The 25,085-nt window shown below is 34.9% G+C and overlaps 1 protein-coding gene across 1 annotated transcript in view; it reads left to right on the forward strand.

The window, feature by feature from the left end:
* Positions 1-25,085, forward strand: part of LOC133659790 (glutamate receptor ionotropic, NMDA 2D) — a 209,443-nt gene that overhangs the window by 143,759 nt on the left and 40,599 nt on the right. Inside the window, exons 11-12 of the mRNA XM_062062527.1 lie at positions 1,335-1,564; positions 1,899-2,059. Of these exons, the coding sequence (XP_061918511.1) occupies positions 1,335-1,564; positions 1,899-2,059 (391 nt within the window). The remainder of the gene's footprint in view (positions 1-1,334; positions 1,565-1,898; positions 2,060-25,085) is intronic.

A 25,085-nucleotide genomic window follows, 5' to 3' on the forward strand; every position in this document is an offset into this window, starting at 1 on the left:
CGTTTAGTCTACCGTAAAGCAGTTTTTCTGCCGTAAACAGCAATGTTGTGACACTCTTAAACAGGGCAATACTGCCATCTACTGGATAGCCTCCAGAACACTGAAATTCAAGTATTTATTTTATTAATATGTATAATAAAAAAAATAAATATATATATATATATATATATATATATATATATATATATATATATATATATATATATATATATATATATATATATATATATATATATATATATATATATATATATATATATATATATATATGTATATATATATATATATATATATATGTATGTATGTATGTATATATGTATGTATGTATGTATATATATATATATATGTATGTATATATATATATGTATGTATATATGTATATATATATATGTATATATATATATGTATGTATATATGTATATATATGTATATATATATATATATATATGTATATATATATATATATATATATATATATATATATATATATATATATATATATGTATATATGTATATATATATATGTATATATATATATATATATATATATATATATATATATATATAGCTAGAATTCACTGAAAGTCAAGTATCATACATATATATATATATATATATATATATATATATATATATATATATATATATATATATATATATATATATATATATATATATATATATATATATATATATATATATATATATATATATATATATATATATATATATATATGTATGTGTGGGAAAAAAATCACAAGACTATTTCATCTCTACAGGCCTGTTTCATGAGGGGTTTTCCTCAATCCTCAGGAGATTTTATCCTGAGGATTATATATATATATATATATATGTATATATATATATATATGTATATATATATGTATATATATATATATATATATATATATATATATATATATATATATATATGTATATATATATATATATATATATGTATATATATATATATATATATGTATATATATATATATATATATATATATATATATATATATATATATATATATATATATATATATATATATATATATATATATATATATATATATATATATATGAAATACTTGAGTTGGTGAATTCTAGCTAAAATATATTCCCCTCTTAACCATGCCCCCAACCACTCCCCCGCCCCACCCCCGACCACGCCCCCCACCTCCCGGTATCGGAGGTCTCGAGGTTGGCAAGTATGTCCTCATCCAATGTGTTCTTGTTCCTCCTAGAACTAATCCAAGAGTAGAAAACGTAGACTGGAAGAGCAGACTGCAGTTTCACAAAGCATTAACCATTCCCTTTCTCGTCTTTCTGAACAGAGGCGGGCGGGTCAACTTTCACTATAGGAAAGTCCGTCTGGCTCTTATGGGCCATCGTCTTCAACAACTCAGTGCCCGTGGAGAACCCCAGGGGAACAACGAGCAAGATCATGGTGCTGATCTGGGCCTTCTTTGCCGTCATCTTCCTGGCCTCCTACACTGCTAACCTCGCTGCCTTCATGATCCAGGAGGAGTACATTGACACGGTGTCGGGGCTCTCGGACAAGAAGGTACTTCAGTGCTTGAATACCAATGAGCTGTACTGTGGAAAAAAGAAAGTCCATTTAAGCCGAAAGGCAGCCAAATACCATGAACTGAAGTGTTGAATTGATTACCATGAAGGACTTGAAGAAAAGAAAACCATCTCAATCAACATCGCAGTTGTTAAACGTGTACTTTAAGCAGTTCTAAGTGCTGCTTAAAGTCCACAGGTTGACCTTTGTTCCTCAAAGATCTGACTGTGTTCAAAGTGTATCAAATGAGTCTGCAAGAAGGCACAGAAATAGTTCAAACAAATCGGTGCACAGCCTGAGGTGTCTTTTGCCCCTTCCACCTCTCGTTTAGTTTCAGCATCCCGAGGAGCAATACCCACCTCTGAAGTTTGGCACGGTGCCCAACGGGAGCACGGAAAAAAACATCCGCTCCAACTACCCGGACATGCACCAGTACATGGGCAAATACAACCAGAGGGGTGTGGAGGACGCCATTCTCAACCTCAAGACCGGGTTCGTTTGTCATTCAGTATTCTGAGTCAGTGTTTCTTCCATCTTCCATTTCCATTACCAGCAGTCGGGGTTTTGGCAGAAATGTTTACTAGTTTTTCTCACACTTTTAGTTATTTTCGATAAGGTATGTCATAGCTTTAGTCCAGTTCTAGGCAACGCAAACTCCAAAAAGGTTTTAGTCCAGTTCTAGGCAAGACAAGGCAAGTTTATTTGAAGAGCACAACTCGTACTCAAGGCAATTCCAAAAGTAAGAATAAAATAATTGTAAAAACAATCATAATTCAAATTAAAATCAAAGAGTTTGAGTAAAATACGTTCAGTTGTCATATGCAGAACTGGATTTCAAGCCTGGACTTGAACATTGCCAATGCCGAGGCCTGTCTCACATCTTCTGGAAGACTATTCCAGAGTTTAGGAGCATAAAACTGAAACGCAGGTTCACCATGTTTGGTCCTGACTCTGGGCACCAGGAGTAGACCACTCCCTAAAGGTTCTCAGATGGTTCATATAATTCTAACGTGTCCGAGATGTTCTTTGGTACAAGACCATGAACTGACTTGTACACAAGGAGAGCTGTTTTAAAGTCTATTCTCTGAGCAGCAGTAAGCCAGTGCAGTGACCTAAACACTGGACTTGTGTGGTGGTATGTCCTGGTTTTAGTCCGGACTCGAGCAGCAGCATTCTGGATGTACTGCTGCTGCTTTACAACTTGTTTAAAGAGCACGTGATAAGACCATTACAGTAGTCTAACCTGCTGGAGACACACTTCAGACATCCTTCCTCTGATTTCGGCAATGTTTTTCAGGTGGAAGAAAGCTGCTGGTGTTATTGATCTAATGTGACTGTTAAAGTTAAAGTCCGAGTCCTAGATTTCTAACGTGACGACTCTGTTTTTTCGGGGAGGGGTTTTCAAGGCGACTCATAGTAGTTTCTCTTTGCTTCTGAAGGCTCTGGGCTGATATGATCATACTTCCAGGTTCTAGTCAGGACTCGAGCAGCAGCATTCTGAATGTACTGCAGTTGCTTTACAGCTTGTTTAGAGAGCACAGTGATAAGACCATGTCAGTAGTCTAACCTGCCGGAGACAAGGGCGTGGAGTAGTCTCTATAAGTCTGATTCAGACATCCTTCCTCTAATTTTGGCAATGTTTTTTTCAGATAGCTGCAGATGTTATTGATCTAATGTGACTTTTAAAGTTCAAGTCCGAGTCCTGGATTTCTAACCTGATGACTCGGTTTCAGGGAGGGGGTTTCAAGGTGACTCATAATAGTTTCTATTTGCTTCTGAAGGCACTGGACTGATATGATCATACTTCCAGGTTCTAGTCAGGACTCGAGCAGCAGCATTCTGAATGTACTGCAGTTGCTTTACAGCTTGTTTGGAGAGCACATTGATAAGACCGTTTCAGTAGTCTAACCTGCCGGAGACAAGGGCATGGAGTAGTCTCTATAAGTCTGATTCAGACATCCTTCCTCTAATTTTGGCAATGTTTTTTTCAGATAGCTGCAGATGTTATTGATCTAATGTGACTTTTAAAGTTCAAGTCCGAGTCCTAGATTTCTAACCTGATGACTCAGTTTCAGGGAGGGGGTTTCAAGGTGACTCATAATAGTTTCTATTTGCTTCTGAAGGCTCTGGACTGATATGATCATACTTCCAGGTTCTAGTCAGGACTCGAGCAGCAGCATTCTGAATGTACTGCAGTTGCTTTACAGCTTGCTTAGAGAGCACAGTGATAAGACCATGTCAGTAGTCTAACCTGCCGGAGACAAGGGCATGGATTAGTAGTCTCTATAAGTCTGATTCAGACATCCTTCCTCTAATTTTGGCAATGTTTTTTTCAGATAGCTGCAGATGTTATTGATCTAATGTGACTTTTAAAGTTCAAGTCCGAGTCCTAGATTTCCAACCTGATGACTCGGTTTCAGGGAGGGGGTTTCAAGGTGACTCATAATAGTTTCTATTTGCTTCTGAAGGCACTGGACTGATATGATCATACTTCTAGGTTCTAGTCAGGACTCGAGCAGCAGCATTCTGAATGTACTGCAGTTGCTTTACAGCTTGTTTGGAGAGCACATTGATAAGACCGTTTCAGTGGTCTAACCTGCCGGAGACAAGGGCATGGAGTAGTCTCTATAAGTCTGATTCAGACATCCTTCCTCTAATTTTGGCAATGTTTTTTTCAGATAGCTGCAGATGTTATTGATCTAATGTGACTTTTAAAGTTCAAGTCCGAGTCCTGGATTTCTAACCTGATGACTCGGTTTCAGGGAGGGGGTTTCAAGGTGACTCATAATAGTTTCTATTTGCTTCTGAAGGCACTGGACTGATATGATCATACTTCCAGGTTCTAGTCTGGACTCGAGCAGCAGCATTCTGAATGTACTGCAGTTGCTTTACAGCTTGTTTGGAGAGCACATTGATAAGACCGTTTCAGTAGTCTAACCTGCCGGAGACAAAGGCATGGAGTAGTCTCTATAAGTCTGATTCAGACATCCTTCCTCTAATTTTGGCAATGTTTTTTTCAGATAGCTGCAGATGTTATTGATCTAATGTGACTTTTAAAGTTCAAGTCCGAGTCCTGGATTTCCAACCTGATGACTCGGTTTCAGGGAGGGGGTTTCAAGGTGACTCATAATAGTTTCTATTTGCTTCTGAAGGCACTGGACTGATATGATCATACTTCCAGGTTCTAGTCAGGACTCGAGCAGCAGCATTCTGAATGTACTGCAGTTGCTTTACCGCTTGTTTGGAGAGCACATTGATAAGACCGTTTCAGTGGTCTAACCTGCCGGAGACAAGGGCATGGAGTAGTCTCTATAAGTCTGATTCAGACATCCTTCCTCTAATTTTGGCAATGTTTTTTTCAGATAGCTGCAGATGTTATTGATCTAATGTGACTTTTAAAGTTCAAGTCCGAGTCCTAGATTTCCAACCTGATGACTCGGTTTCAGGGAGGGGGTTTCAAGGTGACTCATAATAGTTTCTATTTGCTTCTGAAGGCACTGGACTGATATGATCATACTTCTAGGTTCTAGTCAGGACTCGAGCAGCAGCATTCTGAATGTACTGCAGTTGCTTTACAGCTTGTTTGGAGAGCACATTGATAAGACCGTTTCAGTGGTCTAACCTGCCGGAGACAAGGGCATGGAGTAGTCTCTATAAGTCTGATTCAGACATCCTTCCTCTAATTTTGGCAATGTTTTTTTCAGATAGCTGCAGATGTTATTGATCTAATGTGACTTTTAAAGTTCAAGTCCGAGTCCTGGATTTCTAACCTGATGACTCGGTTTCAGGGAGGGGGTTTCAAGGTGACTCATAATAGTTTCTATTTGCTTCTGAAGGCACTGGACTGATATGATCATACTTCCAGGTTCTAGTCTGGACTCGAGCAGCAGCATTCTGAATGTACTGCAGTTGCTTTACAGCTTGTTTGGAGAGCACATTGATAAGACCGTTTCAGTAGTCTAACCTGCCGGAGACAAAGGCATGGAGTAGTCTCTATAAGTCTGATTCAGACATCCTTCCTCTAATTTTGGCAATGTTTTTTTCAGATAGCTGCAGATGTTATTGATCTAATGTGACTTTTAAAGTTCAAGTCCGAGTCCTGGATTTCCAACCTGATGACTCGGTTTCAGGGAGGGGGTTTCAAGGTGACTCATAATAGTTTCTATTTGCTTCTGAAGGCACTGGACTGATATGATCATACTTCCAGGTTCTAGTCAGGACTCGAGCAGCAGCATTCTGAATGTACTGCAGTTGCTTTACCGCTTGTTTGGAGAGCACATTGATAAGACCGTTTCAGTGGTCTAACCTGCCGGAGACAAGGGCATGGAGTAGTCTCTAGAAGTCTGATTCAGACATCCTTCCTCTAATTTTGGCAATGTTTTTTTCAGATAGCTGCAGATGTTATTGATCTAATGTGACTTTTAAAGTTCAAGTCCGAGTCCTGGATTTCTAACCTGATGACTCGGTTTCAGGGAGGGGGTTTCAAGGTGACTCATAATAGTTTCTATTTGCTTCTGAAGGCTCTGGACTGATATGATCATACTTCCAGGTTCTAGTCAGGACTCGAGCAGCAATATTCTGAATGTACTGCAGTTGCTTTACAGCTTGTTTAGAGAGCACATTGATAAGACCGTTTCAGTAGTCTAACCTGCCGGAGACAAGGGCATGGAGTAGTCTCTATAAGTCTGATTCAGACATCCTTCCTCTAATTTTGGCAATGTTTTTTTCAGATAGCTGCAGATGTTATTGATCTAATGTGACTTTTAAAGTTCAAGTCTGAGTCCTAGATTTCTAACCTGATGATCCGGTTTCAGGGAGGGGGTTTCAAGGTGACTCATAATAGTTTCTATTTGCTTCTGAAGGCACTGGACTGATATGATCATACTTCCAGGTTCTAGTCAGGACTCGAGCAGCAGCATTCTGAATGTACTGCAGTTGCTTTACAGCTTGTTTGGAGAGCACATTGATAAGACCGTTTCAGTGGTCTAACCTGCCGGGGACAAAGGCTTGGATTAGGAGTCTCTATAAGTCTGATTTAGACACCATTCCTATGATTTTGGCAATGTTTTTCAGAAAGTTGCTAATGTTACTGACTTAAAGTGGCTTGTTAAAGTTCAAGTCTGAGTCCTGGGTTTCTAACCTGACTACTCGGTTTTAGTCGAGAGGTTTCAAGGTGACTAATAAGAGTTTCTCTTTTTCCTTATGTGGGCCAAAGACAATGATTTCAGTTGTGCCCGAGTTCAGCTGAAGAAAATTGTTTGGCATCCACGCATTGATCTGTTAGATGCAGCGACAACGTGAATCAACAAAGAATGTGCAAGTCTTTTAACAAATGAATTCGGGTCACTAGGCATAGGGCTTGAACGTGTGACGTGAAAACTCAACACCCTATGGGTCGTACTGCATCGAAATAACATCTTTACATTGGATTAGATTAAAGACGCTGTGCTAACGTTGTGTTTTTTTCTTTAACAAGTTCCAAATATGTCGGCATCAGTAACCGTCACAATGGTTGCCACAATCGCTTCAGAAAAATAACAAAATATTTGGTGAGATTTGCCTCATTTTCAGCGCGAAAGCAAAGCTAAGGAACCTGGTTAATGAGCAAAGAAACCAGCTGTGAATATCTGCCCAGCAGGCACAAGACATTGATACAACAATGACTATACACGTCTTTTAAGACTGACTTTGAAACAAGGTTGCAAAATAGTTGTATTAGTCAATTAAAACAACATTGCAAAATAGTTGTGTTTGTAAATTGAGACAACGTTGCAACATAGTTGTATTAGTCAATTGAGACAACGTTGCAACATAGTTGTATTAGTCAATTGAGACAACGTTGCAACACAGTTGTATTAGTCAATTGAGACAACGTTGCAACATAGTTGTATTAGTCAATTGAGACAACGTTGCAAAATAGTCACATTAATCAATTCAGACAACGTTGCAAAATAGTTGTTAGTAAATTGAGACAATGTTGCAAAATAGTTGTATTAGTCAATTGAGACAACGTTGCAAAATAGTTGTATTAGTAAAATTAAGAGAACCTTGCAAAATAGTTATATTAGTAAATTTAAGACAACCTTGCAAAATAGTTGTATAAATCAATTGAGACAACGTTGCAACATAGTTGTATTAGTCAATTGAGACAAGGTTGCAAAATAGTCGCATTAATCAATTCAGAAAATGTTGCAAAATAGTTGTTAGTAAATTGAGACAAAGTTGCAAAAGAGTTTTATTAGTAAAATTAAGACAACCTTACAAAATAGTTGTATTAGTCAATTGAGACAACGTTGCAAAATAGTTGTATTAGTCAATTGAGACAACGTTGCAAAATAGTTGTTAATAATTGAGACAATGTTGCAAAATAGTTGTATTAGTCAATTGAGACAACGTTGCAAAATAGTTGTATTAGTAAAATTAAGAGAACCTTGCAAAATAGTTGTTAGTAAATTGAGACAAAGTTGCAAAAGAGTTTTATTAGTAAAATTAAGACAACCTTACAAAATAGTTGTATTGGTCAATTGAGACAACGTTGCAACATAGTTGTATTAGTCAATTGAGACAACGTTGCAACATAGTTGTATTAGTCAATTGAGACAACGTTGCAAAATAGTTGTTAGTAAATTGAGACAATGTTGCAAAATAGTTGTATTAGTCAATTGAGACAACGTTGCAAAATAGTTGTATTAGTAAAATTAAGAGAACCTTGCAAAATAGTTGTTAGTAAATTGAGACATAGTTGCAAAAGAGTTTTATTAGTAAAATTAAGACAACCTTACAAAATAGTTGTATTAGTCAATTTAGACAACGTTGCAACATAGTTGTATTAGTCAATTGAGACAACGTTGCAAAATAGTTGTTAGTAAATTGAGACAATGTTGCAAAATAGTTGTATTAGTCAATTGAGACAACGTTGCAAAATAGTTGTATTAGTAAAATTAAGACAACCTTGCAAAATAGTTGTATTAGTAAAATTAAGACAACCTTGCAAAATAGCTGTATAAATCAATTGAGACAACGTTGCAAAATAGTTGTATTAGTCAATTGAGACAACGTTGCAACATAGTTGTATTAGTCAATTGAGACAACGTTGCAAAATAGTTGTTAGTAAATTGAGACAACGTTGCAAAATAGTTGTATTAGTCAATTGAGATAACTTTGCAAAATAGTCGCATTAATCAATTCAGACAACGTTGAAAAATTGTTGTTAGTAAATTGAGACAATGTTGCAAAATAGTTGTATTAGTCAATTGAGACAACGTTGCAAAATAGTTGTTAGTAAATTGAAACAATGTTGCAAAATAGTTGTATTAGTCAATTGAGACAACCTTGCAAAATAGTTGTATTAGTAAAATTAAGACAACCTTGCAAAATAGTTGTATTAGTCAATGAGACAACGTTGCAAAATAGTTGTATTAGTCAATGAGACAACGTTGCAAAATAGTTGTTAGTAAATTGAGACAATGTTGCAAAATAGTTGTATTAGTCAATTGAGACAACGTTGCAAAATAGTTGTATTAGTAAAATTAAGACAACCTTGCAAAATAGTTGTATTAGTAAAATTAAGACAACCTTGCAAAATAGTTGTATAAATCAATTGAGACAACGTTGCAACATAGTTGTATTAGTCAATTGAGACAACGTTGCAAAATAGTCGCATTAATCAATTCAGACAACGTTGCAAAATAGTTGTATTAGTAAAATTAAGACAACCTTGCAAAATAGTGGTATTAGTCAATTGAGACAACATTGCAACATAGTTGTATTAGTCAATGAGACAACGTTGCAAAATAGTCGCATTAATCTATTCAGACAATGTTGCAAAATAGTTGTTAGTAAATTGAGACAAAGTTGCAAAAGAGTTTTATTAGTAAAATTAAGACAACCTTACAAAATAGTTGTATTAGTCAATTGAGACAACGTTGCAAAATAGTTGTATTAGTCAATTGAGATAACTGCAAAATAGTCGCATTAATCAATTCAGATGCTGAAAAATTGTTGTTAGTAAATTGAGACAATGTTGCAAAATGGTTGTATTAGTCAATTGAGACAACGTTGCAAAATAGTAGTTAGTAAATTGGGACAATGTTGCAAAATAGTTGTATTAGTCAATTAAGACAACGTTGCAAAATAGTTGTATTAGTAAAATTAAGACAACCTTGCAAAATAGTTGTATTAGTAAAATTAAGACAACCTTGCAAAATAGTTGTATTAGTAAAATTAAGACAACCTTGCAAAATAGCTGTATAAATCAATTGAGACAACGTTGCAACATAGTTGTATTAGTCAATTGAGACAACGTTGCAAAATAGTCGCATTAATCAATTCAGACAACGTTGCAAAATAGTTGTATTAGTAAAATTAAGAAAACCTTGCAAAATAGTTGTATTAGTCAATTGAGACAACGTTGCAACATAGTTGTATTAGTCAATGAGACAACGTTGCAAAATAGTCGCATTAATCAATTCAGACAATGTTGCAAAATAGTTGTTAGTAAATTGAGACAAAGTTGCAAAAGAGTTTTATTAGTAAAATTAAGACAACCTTACAAAATAGTTGTATTAGTCAATTGAGACAACGTTGCAAAATAGTTGTTAGTAAATTGAGACAATGTTGCAAAATAGTTGTATTAGTCAATTGAGACAACGTTGCAAAATAGTTGTATTAGTAAAATTAAGACAACCTTGCAAAATAGTTGTATTAGTAAAATTAAGACAACCTTACAAAATAGCTGTATAAATCAATTGAGACAACGTTGCAACATAGTTGTATTAGTCAATTGAGACAACGTTGCAAAATAGTCGCATTAATCAATTCAGACAACGTTGCAAAATAGTTGTATTAGTAAAATTAAGACAACCTTGCAAAATAGTTGTATTAGTCAATTGAGACAATGTTGCAACATAGTTGTATTAGTCAATGAGACAACGTTGCAAAATAGTCGCATTAATCAATTCAGAAAATGTTGCAAAATAGTTGTTAGTAAATTGAGACAAAGTTGCAAAAGAGTTTTATTAGTAAAATTAAGACAACCTTACAAAATAGTTGTATTAGTCAATTGAGATAACGTTGCAAAATAGTTGTATAAGTCAATTGAGATAACTTTGCAAAATAGTCGCATTAATCAATTCAGACAACGTTGAAAAATTGTTGTTAGTAAATTGAGACAATGTTGCAAAATAGTTGTATTAGTCAATTGAGACAACGTTGCAAAATAGTTGTTAGTAAATTGAGACAATGTTGCAAAATAGTTGTATTAGTCAATTGAGACAATGTTGCAAAATATTTGTATTAGTAAAATTAAGACAACCTTGCAAAATAGTTGTATAAATCAATTGAGACAACGTTGCAACATAGTTGTATTAGTCAATTGAGACAAGGTTGCAAAATAGTCGCATTAATCAATTCAGACAACGTTGCAAAATAGTTGTATTAGTAAAATTAAGACAACCTTGCAAAATAGTTGTATTAGTCAATTGAGACAACGTTGCAACATAGTTGTATTAGTCAATGAGACAACGTTGCAAAATAGTCGCATTAATCAATTCAGACAATGTTGCAAAATAGTTGTTAGTAAATTGAGACAAAGTTGCAAAAGAGTTTTATTAGTAAAATTAAAACAACCTTACAAAATAGTTGTATTAGTCAATTGAGACAACGTTGCAAAATAGTCACATTAATCAATTTAGACAACGTTGCAAAATAGTTGTTAGTAAATTGAGACAATGTTGCAAAATAGTTGTATTAGTCAATTGAGACAACGTTGCAAAACAGTTGTATTAGTAAAATTAAGAGAACCTTGCAAAATAGTTGTATTAGTAAAATTAAGACAACCTTGCAAAATAGTTGTATAAATCAATTGAGACAACCTTGCAACATAGTTGTATTAGTCAATTGAGACAAGGTTGCAAAATAGTCGCATTAATCAATTCAGAAAATGTTGAAAAATAGTTGTTAGTAAATTGAAACAAAGTCGCAAAAGAGTTTTATTAGTAAAATTAAAACAACCTTACAAAATAGTTGTATTATTCAATTGAGACAACGTTGCAAAATAGTTGTATAAGTCAATTGAGATAACTTTGCAAAATAGTCGCATTAATCAATTCAGACAACGTTGAAAAATTGTTGTTAGTAAATTGAGACAATGTTGCAAAATAGTTGTATTAGTCAATTGAGACAACATTGCAACATAGTTGTATTAGTCAATTGAGACAACGTTGCAACATAGTTGTATTAGTCAATTGAGACAACGTTGCAAAATAGTCACATTAATCAATTCAGACAACGTTGCAAAAGAGTTGTTAGTAAATTGAGACAATGTTGCAAAATAGTTGTATTAGTCAATTGAGACAACGTTGCAAAATAGTTGTATTAGTAAAATTAAGACAACCTTGCAAAATAGTTGTATTAGTAAAATTAAGAAAACCTTGCAAAATAGTTGTATAAATCAATTGAGACAACGTTGCAACATAGTTGTATTAGTCAATTGAGACAACGTTGCAAAATAGTCGCATTAATCAATTCAGACAACGTTGCAAAATAGTTGTATAAGTAAAATTAAGACAACCTTGCAAAATAGTTGTATTAGTCAATTGAGACAACGTTGCAACATAGTTGTATTAGTCAATGAGACAACGTTGCAAAATAGTCGCATTAATCAATTCAGAAAATGTTGCAAAATAGTTGTTAGTAAATAGAGACAAAGTTGCAAAAGAGTTTTATTAGTAAAATTAAAACAACCTTACAAAATAGTTGTATTAGTCAATTGAGACAACGTTGCAAAATAGTTGTATAAGTCAATTGAGATAACTTTGCAAAATAGTCGCATTAATCAATTCAGACAACGTTGAAAAATTGTTGTTAGTAAATTGAGACAATGTTGCAAAATAGTTGTATTAGTCAATTGAGACAATGTTGCAAAATAGTAGTTAGTAAATTGAGACAATGTTGCAAAATAGTTGTATTAGTCAAGTGAGACAACGTTGCAAAATAGTTGTATTAGTAAAATTAAGACAACCTTGCAAAATAGTTGTATAAGTAAAATTAAGACAACCTTGCAAAATAGTTGTATAAATCAATTGAGACAACGTTGCAACATAGTTGTATTAGTCAATTGAGACAAAGTTGCAAAATAGTCGCATTAATCAATTCAGACAACGTTGCAAAATAGTTGTATTAGTAAAATTAAGACAACCCTGCAAAATAGTTGTATTAGTCAATTGAGACAACATTGCAACATAGTTGTATTAGTCAATGAGACAACGTTGCAAAATAGTCGCATTAATCAATTCAGACAATGTTGCAAAATAGTTGTTAGTAAATTGAGACAAAGTTGCAAAAGAGTTTTATTAGTAAAATTAAGACAACCTTACAAAATAGTTGTATTAGTCAATTGAGACAACGTTGCAAAATAGTTGTATTAGTCAATTGAGACAACGTTGCAACATAGTTGTATTAGTCAATTGAGACAACGTTGCAAAATAGTTGTTAGTAAATTGAGACAATGTTGCAAAATAAGTGTATTAGTCAATTGAGACAACGTTGCAACATAGTTGTATTAGTCAATTGAGACAACATTGCAAAATAGTTGTTAGTAAATTGAGACAATGTTGCAAAATAGTTGTATTAGTCAATTGAGACAACGTTGCAAAATAGTTGTATTAGTAAAATTAAGACAACCTTGCAAAATAGTTGTATTAGTAAAATTAAGACAACCTTGCAAAATAGCTGTATAAATCAATTGAGACAACGTTGCAACATTGTTGTATTAGTCAATTGAGACAACGTTGCAAAATAGTCGCATTAATCAATTCAGACAACGTTGCAAAATAGTTGTATTAGTAAAATTAAGACAACCTTGCAAAATAGTTGTATTAGTCAATTGAGACAACGTTGCAACATAGTTGTATTAGTCAATGAGACAACGTTGCAAAATAGTCGCATTAATCAATTCAGACAATGTTGCAAAATAGTTGTTAGTAAATTGAGACAAAGTTGCAAAAGAGTTTTATTAGTAAAATTAAGACAACCTTACAAAATAGTTGTATTAATCAATTGAGACAACGTTGCAAAATAGTTGTATTAGTCAATTGAGACAACGTTGCAACATAGTTGTATTAGTCAATTGAGACAACTTTGCAAAATAGTTGTTAGTAAATTGAGACAATGTTGCAAAATAGTTGTATTAGTCAATCGAGACAACGTTGCAACATAGTTGTATTAGTCAATTGAGACAACATTGCAAAATAGTTGTTAGTAAATTGAGACAATGTTGCAAAAAAGTTGTATTAGTCAATTGAGACAACGTTTCAAAATAGTTGTATTAGTAAAATCATGACAACCTTGCAAAATAGTTGTATTAGTCAATTGAGACAACGTTGCGAAATAGTTGTTAGTAAATTGAGACAATGTTGCAAAATAGTTGTATTAGTCAATTGAGACAACGTTGCAAAATAGTTGTATTAGTAAAATTAAGACAACCTTGCAAAATAGTTGTATTAGTAAAATTAAGACAACCTTGCAAAATAGCTGTATAAATCAATTGAGACAACGTTGCAACATAGTTGTATTAGTCAATTGAGACAACGTTGCAAAATAGTCGCATTAATCAATTCAGACAACGTTGCAAAATAGTTGTATTAGTAAAATTAAGACAACCTTGCAAAATAGTTGTATTAGTCAATTGAGACAACGTTGCAACACAGTTGTATTAGTCAATGAGACAACGTTGCAAAATAGTTGTATTAGTCAATGAGACAATGTTGCAAAATAGTCGCATTAATCAATTCAGACAATGTTGCAAAATAGTTGTTAGTAACTTGAGACAAAGTTGCAAAAGAGTTTTATTAGTAAAATTAAGACAACCTTACAAAATAGTTGTATTAGTCAATTGAGACAACGTTGCAAAATAGTTGTTAGTAAATTGAGACAATGTTGCAAAATTGTTGTATTAGTCAATTGAGACAACTTTGCAAAACAGTTGTTAGTAAATTGAGACAATTTGCAAAATAGTTGTATTAGTCAATTGAGACAACGTTGCAACATAGTTGTATTAGTCAATTGAGACAACTTTGCAAAATAGTTGTTAGTAAATTGAGACAATGTTGCAAAATAGTTGTATTAGTCAATTGAGACAACGTTGCAACATAGTTGTATTAGTCAATTGAGACAACGTTGCAAAATAGTTGTTAGTAAATTGAGACAATGTTGCAAAATAGTTGTATTAGTCAATTGAGACAACGTTGCAAAATAGTTGTATTAGTAAAATTAAGACAACCTTGCAAAATAGTTGTATTAGTAAAATTAAGACAACCTTGCAAAATAGCTGTATAAATCAATTGAGACAACGTTGCAACATTGTTGTATTAGTCAATTGAGACAACGTTGCAAAATAGTCGCATTAATCAATTCAGACAACGTTGCAAAATAGTTGTATTAGTAAAATTAAGACAACCTTGCAAAATAGTTGTATTAGTAAAATTAAGACAACCTTGCAAAATAGCTGTATAAATCAATTGAGACAACGTTGCAACATTGTTGTATTAGTCAATTGAGACAACATTGCAAAATAGTCGCATTAATCAATTCAGACAACGTTGCAAAATAGTTGTATTAGTAAAATTAAGACAACCTTGCAAAATAGTTGTATTATTCAATTGAGACAACGTTGCAACATAGTTGTATTAGTCAATGACACAACGTTGCAAAATAGTCGCATTAATCAATTCAGACAATGTTGCAAAATAGTTGTTAGTAAATTGAGACAAAGTTGCAAAAGAGTTTTATTAGTAAAATTAAGACAACCTTACAAAATAGTTGTATTAGTCAATTGAGACAACGTTGCAAAATAGTTGTATTAGTCAATTGAGAAAACGTTGCAACATAGTTGTATTAGTCAATTGAGACAACTTTGCAAAATAATTGTTAGTAAATTGAGACAATGTTGCAAAATAGTTGTATTAGTCAATTGAGACAACCTTGCAACATAGTTGTATTAGTCAATTGAGACAACGTTGCAAAATAGTTGTTAGTAAATTGAGACAATGTTGCAAAATAGTTGTATTAGTCAATTGAGACAACGTTGCAAAATAGTTGTATTAGTAAAATTAAGACAACCTTGCAAAATAGTTGTATTAGTAAAATTAAGACAACCTTGCAAAATAGCTGTATAAATCAATTGAGACAACGTTGCAACATTGTTGTATTAGTCAATTGAGACAACGTTGCAAAATAGTCGCATTAATCAATTCAGACAACGTTGCAAAATAGTTGTATTAGTAAAATTAAGACAACATTGCAAAATAGTTGTATTAGTAAAATTAAGACAACCTTGCAAAATAGCTGTATAAATCAATTGAGACAACGTTGCAACATTGTTGTATTAGTCAATTGAGACAACGTTGCAAAATAGTCGCATTAATCAATTCAGACAACGTTGCAAAATAGTTTTATTAGTAAAATTAAGACAACCTTGCAAAATAGTTGTATTAGTCAATTGAGACAACGTTGCAACATAGTTGTATTAGTCAATGAGACAACGTTGCAAAATAGTCGCATTAATCAATTCAGACAATGTTGCAAAATAGTTGTTAGTAAATTGAGACAAAGTTGCAAAAGAGTTTTATTAGTAAAAGTAAGACAACCTTACAAAATAGTTGTATTAGTCAATTGAGACAACGTTGCAAAATAGTTGTATTAGTCAATTGAGACAACGTTGCAACATAGTTGTATTAGTCAATTGAGACAACTTTGCAAAATAGTTGTTAGTAAATTGAGACAATGTTGCAAAATAGTTGTATTAGTCAATTGAGACAACGTTGCAACATAGTTGTATTAGTCAATTTAGACAACGTTGCAAAATAGTTGTTAGTAAATTGAGACAATGTTGCAAAATAGTTGTATTAGTCAATTGAGACAACGTTGCAAAATAGTTGTATTAGTAAAATTAAGACAACCTTGCAAAATAGTTGTATTAGTAAAATTAAGACAACCTTGCAAAATAGCTGTATAAATCAATTGAGACAACGTTGCAACATTGTTGTATTAGTAAAATTAAGACAACCTTGCAAAATAGTTGTATTAGTCAATTGAGACAACGTTGCAACATAGTTGTATTAGTCAATGAGACAACGTTGCAAAATAGTTGCATTAATCAATTCAGACAATGTTGCAAAATAGTTGTTAGTAAATTGAGACAAAGTTGCAAAAGAGTTGTATTAGTAAAATTAAGACAACCTTACAAAATAGTTGTATTATTCAATTGAGACAACGTTGCAAAATAGTTGTATAAGTCAATTGAGATAACTTTGCAAAATAGTCGCATTAATCAATTCAGACAACGTTGAAAAATTGTTGTTAGTAAATTGAGACAATGTTGCAAAATAGTTGTATTAGTCAATTGAGACAACATTGCAACATAGTTGTATTAGTCAATTGAGACAACGTTGTAACATAGTTGTGTTAGTCAATTGAGACAACTTGCAAAATAGTCACATTAATCAATTCAGACAACGTTGCAAAAGAGTTGTTAGTAAATTGAGACAATGTTGCAAAATAGTTGTATTAGTCAATTGAGACAACGTTGCAAAATAGTTGTATTAGTAAAATTAAGAGAACCTTGCAAAATAGTTGTATTAGTAAAATTAAGACAACCTTGCAAAATAGTTGTATAAATCAATTGAGACAACGTTGCAACATAGTTGTATTAGTCAATTGAGACAAGGTTGCAAAATAGTCGCATTAATCAATTCAGACAACGTTGCAAAATAGTTGTATTAGTAAAATTAAGACAACCTTGCAAAATAGTTGTATTAGTCAATTGAGACAACTTTGCAACATAGTTGTATTAGTCAATGAGACAACGTTGCAAAATAGTCGCATTAATCAATTCAGAAAATGTTGCAAAATAGTTGTTAGTAAATTGAGACAAAGTTGCAAAAGAGTTTTATTAGTAAAATTAAAACAACCTTACAAAATAGTTGTATTAGTCAATTGAGACAACGTTGCAAAATAGTTGTATAAGTCAATTGAGATAACTTTGCAAAATAGTCGCATTAATCAATTCAGACAACGTTGAAAAATTGTTGTTAGTAAATTGAGACAATGTTGCAATATAGTTGTATTAGTCAATTGAGACAACGTTGCAAAATAGTAGTTAATAAATTGAGACAATGTTGCAAAATAGTTGTATTAGTCAATTGAGACAACATTGCAAAATAGTTGCATTAGTCAATTGAAATAATGTTGCAAAATAGTTGTAATAGTCAATTGAGACAACATTGCAAAATAGTTGCATTAGTCAATTCAAATAATGTTGCAGAACAGTTGTTAGTAAATCGAGATAATGTTGCAAAATAGTTGTATTAGTCAATTGAGACAACGTTGCCAAATAGTTGCATTAGTCAATTGAGACAACGTTGAAAAAATAGTTGTTAGTAAATTGAGACAACGTTGCCAAATAGTTGTATTAGTCAATTGGGAAAACGTTGCAAAATAGTCGCATTAATCAATTCAGATAACGTTGCAAAATAGTTATACTACTAAAATTGAGACATTGCAAAATAGTTGTACTAGTTAATTGAGACAACATTGAAAAATAGTTGTATTAGTCAATTGAGAAAACATTGCAAAATAGTTGTATTAGTCAATTGAGAAAATGTTGCAAAATAGTCGCATTAATCAATTGAGACAATGTTGCAAAATATGTGTATTAGTAAATTGAGACAACGTTGCAAAATAGTTGTATTAGTCAACTGAGACAATGTTGCAAAATAGTTGTATTAGTCAATTGAGACAATGTTACAAAATACTTGTTAGTAAATTGAGACAAGGTTGCAAAATAGTTGTATTAGTCAACTGAGACAATGTTGCAAAATAGTTGTATTAGTCAATTGAGACAACGTTGCAAAAGAGTTTTATTTGTAAAATTAAGAAAACCTTGCAAAATAGTTGTATTAGTCAATTGAGACGAAGTTGCAAAAGAGTTTTATTAGTAAAATTAAGACAACCTTGCAAAATAGTTGTATTAGTCAATTGAGACAATGTTGCAAAATAGTTGTTCGTCAATTGAGACAACATTTCAAAATAGTTGTATTAGTCAATTGAGACAACATTGCAAAATAGTTGTATTAGTAAATTGAGACAACGTTGCAAAATAGTTGTATTAGTCAATTGAGACAATGTTGCAAAAATAGTTGTATTAGTCAATTGAGATAACGTTGAAAACTAGTTGTATTAGTCAATTGAGACAAGGTTGCAAAATAGTTGTATTAGTCAATTGAGATAACGTTGAAAACTAGTTGTATTAGTAAATTGAGAAAAGGTTGAAAAATAGTTGTATAAGTCGATTGAGACAACTTTGCAAAATAGTTGTATTAGTCAATTGAGATAACGTTGAAAACTAGTTGTATTAGTAAATTGAGACAACGTTGAAAAATAGTTATATTAGTCAATTGAGACAATGTTGCAAAATAGTTGTATTAGTCAATTGAGATAACGTTGCAAAATAGTTGTATTAGTCAATTGAGACAATGTTGCAAAATAGTTGTATTAGTCGATTGAGATAATGTCTGATCCACGTTGTTGGTTGGGAAATGACCAAATTCCAACGGTCAAAGCAACGTCACAAACTGACATTGAATAAGCGTTGTCAAAAAGCATGTTGTTTCAATGTTGTATTTGTGTTGTCGAGTATTGGTTGGAAAAAACGAGCACATTTTAATGGTCAAATCAACGTCAGAAGCCAACATTGATTAAACGTCATCAACAAACACGTTGTTTTAACGTTATATTGAGTTGTTCAACGTCAGGACCTCATTCAACAAGTTGTTTCACAAACTTCTCCAAATACCTCATTTTTCAACCGATTTGAACCGTTCCAACATCCACACACTCCCCCTCACCCTGGACATTCAAGCCAGCATGTTTACCGGTTCCGAAAAAAATTCCTGATTACCCGAAATTACCAGCAATTTCCCCCTAAATATACAAACTTCTCCATATACCTAATTTTTCAACCGATTTGAACCGTTCCAACATCCACACACTCCCCCTCACCCTGGAAATTCAAGCCAACATGTTTCCTGGTTCCGAAAAAATTCCATGATTACCCAAAACTACCAGGAATTTCCCCCTAAATATACAAACTTCTCTATATACCTCATTTTTAAAACCAATTGGAACCGTTCCAACGTCCACACACTCCCCCTCACCCTGGACATTCAAGCCAGCATGTTTCCCGGTTTCGAAAAAAATTCCTGATTACCCGAAATTACCAGGAATTTCCCCCTAGAAATACAAACTTCTCCATATACCTCATTTTTCAACCGATTTGAACCGTTCCAACCTCCACACACTCCCCTCACCCTGGACATTCAAACCATCATGTTTCCTGGTTCCGAAAAAATTCTCTGATTACCCAAAATGATCAGGAATTTTCCCCTAAAAATACAAACTTCTCCATATACTTAATTTTTCAACCAATTTAAACCGTTCCAACGTCCACACACTCCCCTCACCCTGGAAATTCAAGCCAGCATGTTTTCTGGTTCCGAAAAATATTCCTGATTACCCGAAATTACCAGCAATTTACCCCTAAATTATACAAACTTCTCCATATACCTAATTTTTCAACTGATTTGAACCGTTCCAACATCCACACACTCCCCCTCACCCTTAACATTCAAGAAAAAATGTTTCCTGGTTACGAAAAAATTCCATTATTACCCAAAATTACCAGAAATGTCCCCCTAAATATACAAACTTCTCCATATACCTCATTTTTAAAACCAATTGAAACCGTTCCAACATCCACACACTCCCCCTCACCTTGGACATTCAAGCCAACATGTTTCCTGGTTCAGAAAAAATTCCCTGATTACCCAAAATTACCAGGAATTTCCCCCTAAATATACAAATTTCTCCATATACCTCATTTTTCAACCGATTTGAACCATTCCAACGTCCACACACTCCCCTCACCCTGGAAATTCAAACCATCATGTTTCCTGGTTCCGAAAAAATTCTCTGATTACCCAAAATGACCAGGAATTTTCCCCTAAAAATACAAACTTCTCCATATACCTCATTTTTCAACCGATTTAAACCGTTCCAACATCCACACACTCCCCTCACCCTGGACATTCAAGACAGCATGTTTTCCAGTTCCGAAAAATATTCCTGATTACCCGAAATTACCAGCAATTTCCCCCTAAATTATACAAACTTCTCCATATACCTAATTTTTCAACTGATTTGAACCGTTCCAACATCCAGACAATCCCCCTCACCCTTAACATTCAAGCCAAAATGTTTCCTGGTTACGAAAAAATTCCATGATTACCCAAAATTACCAGGAATTTCCCTCTAAATATACAAACTTCTCCATATACCTCATTTTTAAAACCAATTGAAACCGTTCCAACATCCACAAACTCCCCCTCACCTTGGACATTCAAGCCAACATGTTTCCTGGTTCAGAAAAAATTCCTTGATTACCCAAAATTACCAGGAATTTCCCCCTTAATATACAAATTTCTCCATATACCTCATTTTTAAAACCAATTGGAACCGTTCCAACATCCACACACTCTCTCTCACCCTGGACATTCAAACCAGCATGTTTCCCGGTTCTGAAAAAATTCCCTGATTACCCTAAATTACAAGGAATTCCTCCCTAAATATACAAACTTCTCCATATACCTAGTTTTTCAACCGATTTGAACCGTTCCAACATCCACACACTCCCCCTCACCTTGGACATTCAAGCCAGCATGTTTCCTGGTTCCGAAAAAAATCCCTGATTACCAAAAATGACCAGGACTTTCCCCATAAATATACAAACTTCTCCATATACCTAATTATTCAACCGATTTGAACCGTTCCAACATCCACACACTCCCCCTCACCCTGGACATTCAAGCCAGCATGTTTACCGGTTCCGAAAAAATTCCCTGATTTCCCGAAATTACCTGTAATTTCCCTCTAAATATAAAAACTTCTCCATATACCTAATTGTTCAACCGATTGGAACTGTTCCTACATCCACACACTCCCCTCACCCTGGAAATTCAAGCCAGCATGTTTCCTGGTTCCGAAAAAAATTCCCTGATTACCCGAAATGATCAAGAATGTCCCCATAAAATGACAAACTTCTCCATATATTTAATTTTTTAACCGATTCGAACCATTCCAACATCCCCACACTCCCCTCACCCTGGACATTCAAGCCAGCATGTTTCCCGGTTCCGAAAAAATTCCCTGATTACCCAAAATGACCAGGAATTTTCCCCTAAAAATACAAACTTCTCCATATACCTAATTTTTCAACCGATTTGAACCGTTCCAACATCCCCACACTCCCCTCACCCTGGATATTCAAGCCATTATGTTTCCCGGTTCCCAAAAAATTCCCTGATTACCCCAAATTACAAGGAATTCCTCCCTAAATATACAAACTTCTCCATATACCTAATTTGTCAACCGATTTGAATCGTTCCAACATCCACACACTCCCCCTCACCTTGGACATTCAAGTCAGCATGTTTCCTGGTTCCGAAAAAAATCCCTGTTTACCCAAAATGACCAGGACTTTCCCCCTAAATATACAAACTTCTCCATATACCTAATTTTTCAACCGATTTGAACCGTTCCAACATCCACACACTCCCTCTCACCCTGGAAATTCAAGCCAGCATGTTTCCCGGTTCTGAAAAAATTCCCTGATTACCCTAAATTATCAGGAATTCCTGCTTAAATATACAAACTTCTCCATATACCTCATTTTTCAACCGATTTGAACCGTTCCAACATCCACACACTCCCCCTCACCTTGGACATTCAAGCCAGCATGTTTCCTGGTTCCGGAAAAAATCCCTGATTACCAAAAATGACCAGGACTTTTCCCATAAATATACAAACTTCTCCATATACCTAATTATTCAACCGATTTTAACCGTTCCAAAATCCACACACTCCCCCTCACCCTGGACATTCAAGGCAGCATGTTTACCGGTTCTGAAAAAAATTCCCTGATTACCCAAAATTACCGGCAATTTCCCTCTAAATATACAAACTTCTCCATATACCTAATTTTTCAACCGATTGGAACCATTCCTTTATCCACACACTCCCCTCACCCTGGAAATTCAAGCCAGCATGTTTCCTGGTTCCGAAAAAAATTCCCTGATTACCCGATATGACCAATAATGTCCCCATAAAATGACAAACTTCTCCATATACCTAATTTTTTACCGATTCGAACCGTTCAAATGTCCACACACTCCCCCTCACCCTGGAATTTCAAGCCAGCATGTTTCCCGGTTCCGAAAAAAATTCCCTGATTACCCGAAATGACCAAGAATGTCCCCATAAAATGACAAACTTCTCCATAAACCTAATTTTTTAACCGATTCGAACCGTTCTAACGTCCACACACTCCCCCTCACCCTGGACTTTCAAGCCAGCATGTTTGCCGGTTCCGAAAAAAATTCCCTGATTACCCGAAATGACCACGAATGTCCCCCTAAAAATACAAACTTCTCCATACACCTCATTTTTCAACCGATTCGAATTGTTTTAACGTCCATTCGCTCCCCCTCACCCTGGACATTCAGCCGGTTCCGAAAAAAATTCCCTGATTACCCGAAATAACCAAGAATTTCCCCCTAAAAATACAAACTTCTCCATATACCTAATTTTTCAGCCGATTTGAACCATTCTAACGTCCACACACTCCCCTCACCCTGGACATTCAAGCATTTAATGTCCACCCACTGGTATCGGCGCACATATGGGCATCCACACGCAATTCCTTCCGCAATTGCAAAATTCTATTTAAAAAGTGACGCCTTACTTTTGAACGCTTTCTATCAGGCATCCCTTGCCTTGCTGGCAGGAAAAAGGCGCCCGTTTGCCCGACAAGTGTTTGAGTCTGCGACCAGACCTGATGTCACGTGCAATAAAAAATATTCTTTAGATCGGTAACCAATAAAAGCACTCAATTCCGTACCGGTCACCAAATATACATATTACAGGAATGTCGACAGAATTCAGAAAATCACTTGTTTTCCCCTTTTTTCCCCTGGGAAATGTCCCATATTTTGAAGCGGAAATGTTGACGGGTACCAAAATAGACAGCGGGCAATCAATAAAGAGCTAACGGTCTTTCCTAGAATCTGATAAATGGCAGCACGGTGGACCGGTGGTTAGCACTTTGCTAACTCAAATCTCCTGTTTGACTTTGCACGTTTCGCTCTCTGGTGGAGTCCAAGCGGTCCCGTCCGCGTCTCGCCTCGCCCCGGACGGGATCAAGCGGCGTGGGAGTGGACGATGCTAATAAACCAACACCTGCACCTTGAAAGCGTCGCACTCTCGCTCACATTTTAATCTTTCCTCTCAACTCTGCCACCGCGGCTGTCGCTGTCGACACCTTGGCGGCAACACGAGCGGCCAAATCTGCGTTGCCAGGCGTGCGTGTTGCGACAGATATCACCCCCCCCCCCCACCCCCCACCCCCTTTGCCTACCACACTTAAACCGTTTCCTTTGCTTCCTTAAAGCGATGGGCCTAAACGCTCACTTTGCATCCGATCATTCATCTTCTCCAACTCTATTTTGGTCCTTTGTTGCGCCTTCAAGTGTGTTTTCTCGCCATGTCTGCATTTCAAACTTCATAATCCTCATCCCTCTCCATCTCCTGTCTTTTCCCCCTCAAGTGTGTAAATCTTCCCCCCCTCCTTGTCACTGCACAATTTATAAATCCCAATCCTCCACCCGCCTCCTTTTTCCTCTCCTTTTCCTGCATGTTTTTATTTTCCCCCTCGTTTTTTTTCTTGCTGTCTCTCCAACATGTGCAGCCCTTCTCGCTTCACGCGTTCATGTTGAACTTTCCATGCCCGGTTCCTCCCAGGCCCGCTTCCTACATCCCAGGATCATCCTTCTAGAGATGGAGCCCTATGAATATTTCAAAACCCTATAAGAAAAATGTGCACTATTTTCACTCTATTGTCACAGTTTGTTTTTTTGAAGGTTGATATCTGCTACAGTTAGATGTGACGTCCTTGATGCTTGACCCTGACATGCACCACCTACTAATACCCAAACTCGTTCACCAGTGGGGTCTAAAATGACTCCAATTAAAATCAAACATTAGTTTTTGCAATAACTGTGTTGTTGTTCTTTAAAATCTTCAGAACAAAGACTTGTAATATTTTCATATTCCAGATATTCTTCATGAAACATGTTTTTTATTTATGTTTTCATTAATATTAAGGAATTGACACATCTGATGCAGCTTTGACCGTCAATACTGTCCCACTTACACATCTGATGTCATCTCCCACATCAGATGCAATTTTGACTGTCAATACTGTCCCACTTACACATCTGATGTCATCTCCCACATCAAATGCAATTTTGACTGTCAATACTGTCCCACTTACACATCTCATGTCATCTCCCACATCAGATGCAATTTTGACTGTCAATACTGTCCCACTTACACATCTGATGTCATCTCT

The sequence above is a fragment of the Entelurus aequoreus genome, linkage group LG11, assembly GCF_033978785.1.
Source record: "Entelurus aequoreus isolate RoL-2023_Sb linkage group LG11, RoL_Eaeq_v1.1, whole genome shotgun sequence".
NCBI classification, from domain to species: Eukaryota; Metazoa; Chordata; class Actinopteri; order Syngnathiformes; family Syngnathidae; genus Entelurus; species Entelurus aequoreus.